Below are 12,420 nucleotides of genomic sequence, written 5' to 3'. Positions count from 1 at the left end.
CCGGGGTCCCACTGCAGCCGGGCCAAGGGGTGCGCTGCATATGCCCATATGCGCCAATCCGGGAGCACATCAGCAGGGTCGGGGTCAATATGCCACTTCCGAGAAGCGGCAGCCACTACCCGAATCCTCTGAAAGGTGCACTCTGCAACCAAAGGCGACTCCACCTCCACTCTCTGGAGTCTGCCCTCATCCTGAATCTCATAATAGAGGCATCTGCCATCCTCAGTGCTAGCTCTGACAGCAATCAGGATCTCCAACTGTGTAAAGGCTCCCATCCACCGTGGGGCCACTGGCTCGAGAGGTGTGAACCACTCCGCTGAAAGTGCCTCCTGAATATCATCCCTCATAATCAATCCCCCTCTGAAGTGACTCAGCCTCTCCACCTGGGTCTCCTCTGGTAGACTGCAGAAAGCCTGCCAGTCTCCAAAACTACGAGCTGGGCCTGCCGCTAAAGGTCCCCAGGCTAGACGAGGCCGAGAACCCAGCATATGACCCTGCTCTGTACGAACCGCTGGGCTCCAGATGAGCGGCTGCCTGGCCCGCTCCTCAACACAAGAAGGAGGCCGCTGAGAGAGCCCCGGTCTCAGCAGCTCCCAAGCTCTCAGGATACTCAAAGCAAATCTGTCCTCCCATCCTCTACTGAGGCCTGTCCTCCTCATCTCTATGAAGATCCAGCGAATCTCTGGTGCCCAAGTACCCCCTGCAGGAGGCGCCCGGGCCTGCAGTCGCTGCAAGAGGAGCTCTTTCCAAGGCTCAGCGCCTGGAAGCAACCCCCGAACAATAAGCTTCCCCAATAAGGCTCTACTCTGATCGACTGGATCTATAATGCCCAAACCGCCCTGAGCCAGCGGAAGTGTAATAACTGCCCTGCAACCTTTGCCCGAGCTGGCTGACCGTCCCGCCCAGACCACAGAAAGTTCCTGATCAGCCTCTGTACTTGGCTGATGCAAGAGCTCGAGAAAATCCAGCAAGACGTAATGTACCACATAGTCGCTAACAGCACCTGATTTGCCACCACCACCCTCCCAGCCAAGGATAGTCGAGCTGTACTCCAATACAATAGCTTCTTCCGAATGCTCAGAAGAAGCGGGGCAATCTGCTGCTCAGGTGACAAATCGAGGCCAATCTGGCATCCTAAATACCGCACTGCTGTGCCGGGAGGAATCCATCTAAAACCGGGGTCTGGACTCCATGCCGGAGTGGGAGCACTACTGATCCAAAAGGCCACTGTCTTGCGCCAATTGATCAATGCTCCCGAAGCTGCACTAAAAACCTGGAGCGACTGCTCTGCCCGAATAAGATTGGCCTCTTGGCCATGCAAAAATAAGCCCGTGTCGTCTGCAAACTCAGCATCAAGCAAATCCTCCCCCCGGACTGGGAGCTGAAGTCCTCTCAAACCAACCTCCTCTGCCGACAAATACATACTCATAGCCTCCGCAAAGAAGAGAAAAAGGAAAGGGGCGAGAGGACACCCCTGACGGACTGATCTGGTCAGCTCAAAACTCGGCCCCCGACCTCCTGCAATCAGCACCTGGCTGCGAGCTGTGGAATACAAAGCTGCCACCCCTCTGATCCATCCTGGCTCAAAGCCCAGGCGTAGCATAGTGCCCTCTAAGAATCCCCAATCAACTCTATCGTATGCCTTCTCAAAATCGAGAAGCATCACGACCAAGTCCTCGCCAAGAAACCTAGCTCGGGCCGTCGCCTCCCAGAAAGTAAAGATGTTGTCAAGGATACTGCGCTCCTTGACAAATCCTGTCTGAGTAGCATGAATCAACTCCCCCAGGAAGGGCTGGATCCTCAAACTCAAGGCCTTTGCCAAGACCTTGTAGACAGTATTGAGGATCGTAATAGGCCTCCAATGCCGAATATCATCTGATACTCCCTCCCCCTTGGGGATAAGATAGATCATGCCCTCTGAAAAGCTCTGCGGCATCACCCCAGTGTCCAAAACATGCTGAAAGCCCCTGCGGAGGCCTGGCCCCAAAAGGTCCCAATAGCGCATAAAAAAGGCCGGCGTCAGTCCGTCCTCCCCTGGGCAACTATGTCGCGGCAGGACCCTCAAGGCCTCGGCAAGCTCAGTCTCTGACAGAGGCGCACCTAGAACTGTGCGCATATGGTCTGTGACCCTCCTCTGCACATGGGCCCACACAGTCTGTCTGCATACATCTCGATCCTCAGTGGCTGGCTCCGCTGAAAGCAAGTCACTATAAAAAGCAGTGGCAATGGCTCTGATCTCCCCGAGCTCAGTAGCTATCGATCCATCCGGTCTACCAAGCTGGCGAACCCCTGCTCGCGCATGACGGGGTCCAGTGATCTCAAAAAACTCCCCAGTCACTCTATCACCAAGCTGCGTCCACTGAGAGGCCTGACGACGATAGTAAAACTCATGTCTCTGCTCCTCTGCCTCTCTAACCTCCTGGCGGGCCTGGCTCAGCTGGGACGCCACCCACTCACATGCTGGCTGCTGCTCCTGAAGGCGCTGTAGCGAAGCAAGGCTGCGTCTCAGCCGTTGCTCCCGCTCGCGAATCTCTCCCAGTCGTGTCAAAGCTGCAGCATGCAGAAAAGAGCTAAGATCAATGAGTCCCTGGGCACACTGGCCCGCTGCATCCTGGTCAGAGCACTGACTATCATGCCAGATCCTCTCAATGTCCTCAGCGAGACTGGGGTCTGCAAGTACCCGCTCTGGGATCCTCAACTGCAAGCTGGGCTCCCGTGTCCCCTCCTCCAAAGTCAATATAACTGGCGCATGATCTGAAAATGAGGTGCCAGCAAGAATGCCGACGGAGCCCCCTCGCTCCCCCAACCAATCGCCCACATAAAAGCGATCAATCCGAGATAGATTAGTCCCTCCCTGTCGGCGATCCGACCGAGAGAAACTAAGACTGTCCTGAGACCGGGAGAAAGCCCCATGCTGCCATGCATCAGTGATCCTCAGTGACATGCAAAACCGGTCCCAAGCTGCAAGCTCCGTGCCGTGCACTGTAACATGACTGCCTCCCACCCTATCTGCCGGGTCCTCAAGCATGTTGAAGTCTCCCCCAACACACCAATGTGCGGCCTCTGGCAATGCATCTGTAACCTGAGTCCAGAACTCTGCTCTGGCACTAGCATGATTGGGCGCATAGATGTTGAGCACACCCAATAGCTCATCATGCATCCTCAGAATGACATACTGTGCTCTACCAGGCACAATGATCCCTCGATCCACAATGGCCTGCCGCCATGCATCTGCAATAACCATGCATACTCCTCCCTGTCCACCCAAAGGACCAAACCCTGCAGACCAGAAAGTGTCCCATCTACCAGGCATCACCGAACCATATCTCCGGATCCTGCTCTCACCCAAGTGGTGCTCCTGCATCATCAGAATGTCAATGCTGCCACCAACCAGGCATCTCTGTAGCTCCTGCCTCAAGCAGCCTCGATAGCGTATAAAGTGTGCTCCGCCAAGGCCCTGTACATTCCATGAGATGATCCTCATGGATGTCCTACTGAGGTGGATGCTGTCTCAGCCGTGCGGCGAGCCTTCGCAAGCGGCTTGGATGGAGAGTAGTCCCCATCCGAACGGCTGCGAGTCTGCCCACCCGGTGTACTGCAAGAATCCCGGATCAGGCGCCAGTGGCTGTGACCCATGGCGACTGCCTCCTGCTCTGACATAGTAACCTCGTGTATACTCACATATCCTGGGTCGCGTGCCAAATCTGCAACTATGCGCACGACCAAATGCCGAATCCCGGATGTATCCACACTCCCGGGGTCCAAGAAAAAATGAGCCAACTCCCAAAGTCGGCCTATCACATCTGTAACCTCCAAATCGCTCATGTGATGAGAAAACTCAACTGCCTGAGTCTTCAACGTGCTGAGAGCGAGCTCTAGAGTCCACTCCCGGTCACAAGGTCCACATAGAGGGAACGAGAAGGCCACCGCTGAGTCTAGTGCCTCCTCCCCGCGGGCCGGAGGTATCACTACATGCACTCGGATGGGTGCTGGCTCATGGGGGCCCTCGGATCCAAAAAGCCGTGTAAAGGTATAATCAAACGCCTCCGAGCGCTGAGGCGACTCAGCCGACTGCGGATAGATGAAATCCGTGAGGCCCTAATCGGCATAGGTCTCCTCTGTGATGCTCGAGCGAGGTCAGTGCTCAGCGCCCTCCGGACTGCAGGTGAGCGCCAGGGAACTGCCAGGACCTCCCGGGAAGGCGAGGCGGGCGGAGGGGGAGGAGGGGGAGGCGAGGGAGGAGGAGAGGGAGCCGCTGCCGAGACCGGAGCGGGGGCGGGAGGAGGCGATGGTGGACGCGAGGCGGTGGGAGGGGGTGGGTGTGGGGGAGGTGAAGGAGGGGGAGCTGGCATCTCCTGGTCCTCGGTCGCTGCAGGGGTCTCCTCCTGAAGGGGAGCAAATCTGTTCCTCACGGGAACCCAGTGAGGCTGAGACTGTGGCTGCTGCTGTGGCTGTCTCCCTCGACGGCGCCCCTGTCCAGGCTGCCACTCCGAGGTCTCTGTGGCCTGAGCAGGTGTCCCTGAGGCAGCCTGCCGAGCCGAATCTGTGGGCGGGCCATCCGTGGCCTGCTGCTGTGGTGAGGGCCGAGGTCTCCTGCGAGGGCAGGCCTTGGCCAAATGACCGACCTGCCTGCAAATGAAGCACTGGTTCGGGAGCCCCGAGAACTCCACTCTCTGATCTATCCACCCCCCCCCCCTATCCTAGGTAGCTGAATGACCTTAGGAAGGGAGGAGATGTCAGATACCAACACTCTAACCGAAGGTAGCCCAGCTGCTCTGGCCACCACTGAAGCTGCTGAGGGGCCCGTCTCAAGAACCGAGCCCACCAATGCTCCGAGCCTGGAGAGGAGCGGAAGATACTCCCGGCGGAGACCAGGGAAACAAACTGTAATATGGAAGAGGCGCTCTCCCTGCTCCGCCGCTGCTGGGTCAAATCCATGCTGCCAAGGCCTGAAGAAAGCCCGAGCACCCCTGATATCCAGAGGACTCATGGCAAGGACCTTGGCAACGCTCTGGGCGGCCTCGAACTCGATCTGATAATGTCCCCGGCCCAAGAGCTGTACATCCAGGATCTTGCCCACATCTGCAAGAAGGCGGGCCTGAAGTAGATCCCTGATCTCCCCTCTGCTGGGGCGAGTGCCGACTATACGACAGATGGTGGAGTGAGCCTGAAGGCGCTCCACCTCTGCGGTGAGGCTCGCTTCCTCTTCCGGCGAAAGAGAAAGCCTGATGGGGATGACCTCGGGGGCGGGCGAGGGGGCTGCAGAAGAGTCCCTCTGAGGCGAGGAGGGAGGAGTCTCCATCAGAGTCTGAAGCTCAAGCGAAGGCGAGGCGAAAGCGGAAAACCTGCAAGAAGCGGGCTGCACACCAAGAGGCGGAAGGACGGATGACGAAGAGGAAAAAACAAAAACCCCCAAGGGGAGAAAAGCAGCACGACAGAGGAGGGAGGGGGGGGGGGCGAAAAACGGAGGAGAGGCCCAGAGGGGGGGGGCGGCGACAACGCGAGAAGGAGGGGGGCGGGGCGCTGCTGAAGGGAGGCGGGCGTGAAGAAGCGAAGAGGCGGGGGGGGCGAACTGGCGGCAGCGGGGAGGGAGGGCGAACAGGCGGCAGCGGGGAGGGAGGGCGAAACGGCGAAGAGGGGAGGGGGGCGAACTGGCGAAGAGGGGGGGGAGGCGCAGCAGCAGCGAGGAAGGAGGGGGGGGGCGGCGCAGCAGCGAGGAAGGAAGGGGGGGCGCAGCGGCGAGCAGAGGGGACAAGCGGGGGGCGGAAGGAAAGAAGGGACGCGAGGAGGGGGGGGGGAGCGAAGGCGCGCAGAGCAGGGGGAGGCGGGAGCTTCAGCGAGCGTGACACACCGTTTGCAAGGCCGCTATGAAAGGGGGTTAGGTAAGCTCAATTGCGGTTAAATGGCTTCTAACCTTAGTCTAACTTGAGCTAGTTTTAACTTGACCTAAATAACATGCTAACTCATCATTCAACTCATGCAAGCATTTGAACATTGGCATTGTGGGTTGTTTGTGGCACGTTTGATGCTCAGAATACTTTCTTGCAATGTAATTTTCAATTATGGAGATCCAATTGTCAATTTTGTCAAAGCCACTGGCAGCAAGGCAAGAGGGGGAGGGGAATGTTAGTGAAGAGGAACTTTGAGAAGGGGGAGAAAGTACAGAGAGAAATGCGTATTATCAATTGGACACTTGCATATTATCAAATTGTTTTGCTTGGATGCTAATCATCTTCTCATTTGCTGGAATTTTGTTTCAAAATGTTGGTATTTGGTATTTCTTTTTTAAAATGTTTGTTACAGTAAAGGCATAATGGGGTGCATGTGTGTGCGTGTGTGTTTACTTCTTTTGCACATTATTAGATTGTTTCTTTGGAATCCATGCTAACTAAAAGTATTTGTTTCTTTTTTGGCAGTGCCTCAGCCTCAGCTTACACTTGGTAAGCAATCATCTTCTCACTAGCTGGAATTTTTGTTCAAAATGTTAGTATTTGGTAAATACGTGGTATTTCTATTGTGAAATACTTGTTCTTGGTAGTGGAGGCATAATGTGTTTATTTCTTTTGCACATTATCAGATTGTTTCTTTGGAATCCATGCTAACTTAAAAGCGAAATCTTGCAATATTTCTGCGATAAAGGAGTGGAATTGGTGTACTAATGTATGCTTGAGCCAAAGCATCCATGGATATGTAATTAGTCCAGCATGAAGGGTTAATATTTTCTTGGTAATATTCCAGCTTTGTTCGCTTTTCTGCTGTCATCCAACGGTTTTGTATAGTGCGCAGTAATGACATCTGGAACTCTTGCATGTTGACCTTTTTAGGTGGCATAGTCAAATATGTGTACTTTCCATCTGCGGAACCACTTTCTTATATCTCTATCCCATCTTGTGCATACGACTTTGCTTTTGTGATTCTTTAGGAGCTTCATGCTGGTCACCCATGCTCTATGTGGCAGTCTGTTTGTACTCATTTGCTGAACATCCACTAAATATTGCATCACTTTGAGTAGAGCATGTGTCTCTAGTAAGAGCACTAAATATGGAGTGGTGGATTTAACCCCTAGGTGTTGACGTAGGAAGGCCTTTTGCATCTTTTTTCTTGGATCCATGGGATCTCTTGCTTTGTGAATGGTGTGATGGTGTTTAGGGTCCAAGTCCTAGGGAACCCTTTGCAAACAGCTTCATTAAATAACTCTGCCAGGATCGGAGCCAGAGTTTGTATGCCATAGGTGGTAAACTCAATACATAGCCTCTCATGATCCTTGGCACGACCATTGTGAAGCTTGAGTACTACGTGGGTGACTCCCTTGGGGGTGGAAAGTGTGCAAGATGTAGGGCGAGGAGTCGTAGATAGGTTGGGGGGAGGGGGGGGGCTGGTCAGGTATATCATAAAGAGTACGTGCGTAGGAGTGCAAGAGAGAAGTATCAGTGAGGGGTGTGGGAGAGGGTCGTTCCAGACATTTCCTCCAAAACTCCTTGGAGTTACTACTAAACAAAATATTTAGTAGCGCGTTCTCATTTTTAGTAATGAGAGCGGCTCGATGGTCTAAGGATGGTATGGTGTCTACATGTCGTAGAATGGAAGATCTGTGTGTAGAATAGTCCTGATAATTTGTGGTCGAAATGGATGTCGTGGTATGTGGTGTAAGTGGGTGTGTGGGTGATGGGGGTTCTTGAAGTGAGGAGATGAAAAAACAAGTAGTGTGGTCAGCTCCTGGGGGTGTTGGTTTAATATGGAAGTTGATGATCTGTGAGGCTAAAGTAGGAGATCCCATGAGAGAGTCAACAACACTGGCTCCACCTCTGTGTGGGAAGCATGTAAAGCTGCTAGACAAGGGCCATGTGTCCATCTCATTGTATATGATCATATCATGGATACGACCTAGGTCTAAAAAGGCCTGGCCATAAGCAGTAATAGGAGCGCGGTTGTCTGCCGATGATCGGGAGATCCTCGAATCCTCTGTGTCCAGCTCAGGCAACATGATGAGATCAGAGTGAAAATCCAAGAGTGACGTCTGTCGTGTACCTGTCCTCGCGTTGAAGCCTTCTATGAGGAGAACCTCTCTGTGTCTAGAGAAATCCATGATGTTTGAATGTAAGGCTGAATATGGTGATGTTTCTCCCTCCTCGTGCAACATGCGTGCAAAGTGCGAGGTCTCCGGTGGGAAGTAGCATACTGCTATAAATATATTCCGGGCTGATCAATGTTGAAGGTGGAGCCAGAGGAAGCGGGCATGTGGGTCTCATCGAACAACATAAATAGAGCTAAGAAGGGCTGATCTGAAGAGGACAGCCACCGCTCCTGAGCCTCGAACTCCTCCTATGTCTCTAGTCTCCTCACGGTCTGTTGATTCCCAAGTGTACCCACTGACAATGGGTAAGGGACGCTCCAAGGTAGGTCCATACGTACGGTACGTACGGTACGGTACGAGTACGGTACGCAGTACAGTACGGTCTTCGAGCAAAAGTACGTAAAGTGCGTCAATATAATATATATATAAATTAGATCCACTAGTACATATCATTGAATGTCATTCATGAAACATAAACTTTGAATGGTTTAAACTTTAAACATTGAACATTGAAAGAGTAGAGATTCAAGAAGGATACAAATGAACATAAGGTAAAATCATGATTACAGAAACTCTGAGCATGCGCAAAGCGCTACAAGTAAAGAAACCGATACAAAGGACACGGGGGAAAAAACCTCTCCTAAAGAGAGTAAAAAGTGCCCCGGTCAACCTAGGTCCTGCAAAGGCTACTCATCATCATCAACACCTGATGATGAAGCTGAATCAGATGGGACGTCTCCATCGGTAAGGACATTCCCATCAGAATCATACTCAGGCTCTACATAGGGTACTCTCTCATGATCATCTAGCATCTCCTCTGTAGCTACTGTCGATGTCTCCGCATGTGATGTGGTAGATGTGCGTCGTCCTCGTCCTCGACGAGTCCCGCGCCTAGCGCCTCATCTACCTCGCCCGCTCGACTGCACAACATGCGCATCACCACTGGGCTCAATGTCATACGCCCTGGAAGAAGCCCGAGTCACCCTGCGGTCTATACTCTCCAGCTCTCTGTGCAACATGCGAATTATCTCCTCCTGCTCGTTTCTCAATGCGGTCTGCGCCTCTTTTGCGGTAGCAACGTGCTCGAGAGATAGAGGATCAACCTGTCAACAACAATAAACATGTTCAATGCGAATTGTCTGTGACCATGGCATGCCAAAAATGCTGGCAGCTGCATGCATCATAATATTGTTACTTGTATATACTAATGTCTAGACTCTATGACACAATCAGTCTGCATAGGATGCTCAAGTTTCTTAAGATTTTGAACCAATCGAAGATTGGCTCGGCAATAAACCAAGCGTTCCAACTGGCTGGTCTTGAGTTTATTGCGGATCTTTGTATGAATAAGAGAGTAGGCACTCCAATTACGCTCACACGCACCAGCTGAACAATCCTACAAGTAATAAAAGTCTTAAAGTAATCAAAACCTATTTATTATCACACATCGTTTTCCAAATTCCATTTAGGGAGTTATTGTCACTCACTTGAGAGAGGACGCGCAATGCCACTTGTTGGAGTTGGAATGATTGATAACCATAAATCAACCACCAGTTAATCGGGGCCTTTGCCTCGTCTTCCTTGTTGCATGAGGTTCTGCTAAAAGCGGCACCCAAGCTATGCATGTAGGATACCATGGAGTTGTTTATCTCTGACTGCTGCTCCTGAGGATAGGTTGCCTCCAAGTACATGTCGCGCATGGTAAGAAGCTCTGGATTGCTTATGGTCTCATCCTTTCGATAAAGAGGATGAAGGAGTGCAGCCATGCCATGAATTGGGCGAGACATGTACTCCCAACGCGTCTCTATAATCTGATTCAGTTCTCTAATTCTAGAGAGGAAAAAAGAGTCAAGACCAAAGTTATAATAAGAGCAATTTAAAATGATTGGTGCGATAAACATGTGACGTGCACTTGACAATGGCTTACCTGTCTTGAGACACCACTGTGGACCGGCTAATCTCTAGCCGCATCCTCCTAAACATGTGGTAGAGGAGACCCATGGTAGATCCCTCCATGTCTGTCATGCGCAAGAGAAAGAAGAGCGGCTTCAGCAACTTGACAATCTTTGCTGTCTCCTCCCAAAAATTCTCGTCCAAGATCTTACGTTGGACATACTTTGTAGGCTCTGAATTGCAATGTCGTGGATCTTTCCACGTTGGATCAACCACAGTGGCTTGTAGAGGATCATGGAGCCTCTGCAAACGCTCCAAGACCATGTATGCATAAGCGAATCGAGTCTTGGAAGGCCGTACCATATCAAGCCCGGGGCTCTTGCTGCGAAAGAGCGCCAATGCTTTGTGTTTTTTTCTGAAAAAGGTGGTGATGCGATTGGCATCCGCCAACACTGGCTGCACCCAAGTAAGCTTCCCCACATCCTCCATTAATAAATCCAAGCAATGTGCAGCACATGGAGTCCACACAATGCTTGGGAACTCACCTTCTACCAACTCTCCCATCCTCCTACAGTTGGAGGCATTGTCAGTGACCACCTGTACAACATTTTCTGGACCCACCTCTATGATGGCTTGCCTAATGTGCTGATATATAAATTCAGCTGTAACACTCTCACCTGCCTTACCAGCATCCACCGCACGCAAGAAATAGGTGCCAAAACATGATGATACAAGAATGTTTATCATGTGGCGCCTTCGGATGTCGGCCCATCCATCAGACAAGATGGTGCATCCAAACTTTCTCCAGCTGTCCCGTATTGGTTGCAGCGCCACATCTATCGTGGCTTTCTCCTCATCTAGCATGCGTGTCCTCATTTGTTTGTATTCGACCCCGTGCCAATCCTCGCACGAACCCACAGCGGCTATTGCTTGAACCATCTTCTTCCATTGGTCCGTGCGAAGCACATTGAAGGAGATATTGCATTGTATAAGTGTGCGTGCAATCTCTATCTCGGCAACCCTTTGCCGCTCCTTTACCCATGCGGTGCTAAAGATGCGAGATGGGAGAGTGGTCTGCTGTTTAGAAGAACTATCACAATGCATGTCGGAACCTGCACCTTCCTCCATAATGCTCTCCTCTACTCTTGCCCTCTTTCTACTAGGCTGCCCCATTGCACTAGAGGATCCTGTAGCAGCCGTTGGATTAACAAATGCAGCTCGAGGAGGAAGAGGATCCAACAAATCCTCGTCTTCAGCTGCCATGGCTGCACCCTGTGAAGCCTTCAAATTTTGCTCGGCTATCACCTTATTTGCTATGTCGCGTGGCACAGATTTGCAAGCTGAACTGCCATTGCCACCGAGACCCGATACATGAGAGATGAGGCGAGTAACTGAACTTTTGAAGTCACCTCCACAATACCGGCATCTCCATTGGTTGCTCTTCTCATCATCTTGGAGTGTGTGAAGCTTCCAATAGGCATGTCGTTTCTTGCCCATGGCACACAGAGAGAGAGAGAGAGAGAGAGAGAGAGAGAGAGAGAGAGAGAGAGATGTGTGTGTGTTATTTTGGAATTTGGATGTGTGTGTGTACAGTGTACACGCTTGTCACTATGTGTGTGTGTGTGTGGGGGGGGGGGGGGGGGTTTACAATGAGGCTATGAGCTCTTCAATGTCATGTGAATGTCAAATAAAAAGGTTGAATTTTCATGTTGACAGTGTATAATGTAGAGGTATATGGAGAGAGAGAGAGAGAGAGAGAGAGAGAGAGAGAGAGAGATTATTCAACCTTCAGTCGTGTGTGTGTGTGTGTGACATGTTTGTGTGTGTGTGTGTGTGTGTGTGTGTGTGAGAGAGAGAGAGAGAGAGAGAGAGAGAGAGAGAGAGAGAGAGATTATTCAACCTTCAGTCGTGTGTGTGTGTGTGTGACATGTTTGTGTGTGTGTGTGTGTGTGTGTGCGTGTGAGAGAGAGAGAGAGAGAGAGAGAGAGAGAGAGATTGCTTGCAGCCTTGCTGAGTGTGTGTGTGTGCGCTCAATAGTCTGCGCGCTGCTGGCTGCATGTGCGCGTTGTTTTTTTTTTCATTTTTCTTCCCGTTTTTTTTTTCTCTCTCCCGTTTATTTTTTCGTTTTTTAATTGGGCCCGTTTTCTGCAGCCCGCCGAACCCGTTTTTTTTTTGTTTTTTTCTACTTTAAGTTTGGCCCTTTATTTGGGCCATGCCTTATAAATAATAAAGGCTAATGAGCCCAGCCCAGCCCCGCCCCAAAAAATGACCACCGACGCTCAGCATTAAAGAGACGACGCCGACCTGCAACACGTGGAAAAAGAAATTAGCACACGCCCTTAACGTTCCGTACGTACAAAAACGTACGTACGTCTAGAACGCCTCACATCCAAGTGTACGCGTACCTGACCCAACCTTGGGACGCTCTGGGCCTTGATGGGTCTTAGTGTAGA

The 12,420-nt window shown here is 51.6% G+C and overlaps 2 protein-coding genes across 2 annotated transcripts in view; one reads left to right on the top strand and one right to left on the bottom strand.

The window, feature by feature from the left end:
- Positions 1-12,420, top strand: part of LOC147611234 (uncharacterized) — a 74,089-nt gene that overhangs the window by 49,712 nt on the left and 11,957 nt on the right. The window contains exon 2 of the mRNA XM_086785041.1: positions 6,417-6,440. Within this exon, the coding sequence (XP_086641167.1) occupies positions 6,417-6,440 (24 nt within the window). The remainder of the gene's footprint in view (positions 1-6,416; positions 6,441-12,420) is intronic.
- LOC147611235 (uncharacterized) lies at positions 8,761-11,553 on the bottom strand. Its single transcript, XM_086785038.1, has 5 exons — positions 10,002-11,553; positions 9,562-9,904; positions 9,300-9,470; positions 8,982-9,177; positions 8,761-8,852 (listed from the first exon to the last, which is right to left on the bottom strand). The coding sequence occupies exons 1-5, from the start codon at positions 11,462-11,464 to the stop codon at positions 8,761-8,763; spliced, it is 2,265 nt and encodes a 754-aa protein (XP_086641164.1). The 5' UTR covers positions 11,465-11,553.

Source organism: Cibotium barometz, chromosome 47 (genome assembly GCF_041138505.1).
Source record: "Cibotium barometz isolate CiBa-2024 chromosome 47, ASM4113850v1, whole genome shotgun sequence".
Taxonomy (NCBI): Eukaryota; Viridiplantae; Streptophyta; class Polypodiopsida; order Cyatheales; family Cibotiaceae; genus Cibotium; species Cibotium barometz.
The sequence above is the reverse complement of the archived record's forward strand: the minus strand, read 5'-3'. Positions and strand labels throughout refer to the sequence as shown.

What these genes read in the sequence shown, in the direction of transcription:
- LOC147611235 (XM_086785038.1), bottom strand. Translation starts at nt 11,464, where the DNA reads ATGGGCAAGAAACGACATGCCTATTGGAAGCTTCACACACTCCAAGAT. An exon ending in ACAGTGGTGTCTCAAGACAG is followed by an intron (nt 9,905 to 10,001) that starts GTAAGCCATTGT and finishes TTTCCTCTCTAG; the next exon opens with AATTAGAGAACTGAATCAGA. An exon ending in TGTGCAGTCGAGCGGGCGAG is followed by an intron (nt 8,853 to 8,981) that starts GTAGATGAGGCG and finishes TACCCTATGTAG; the next exon opens with AGCCTGAGTATGATTCTGAT.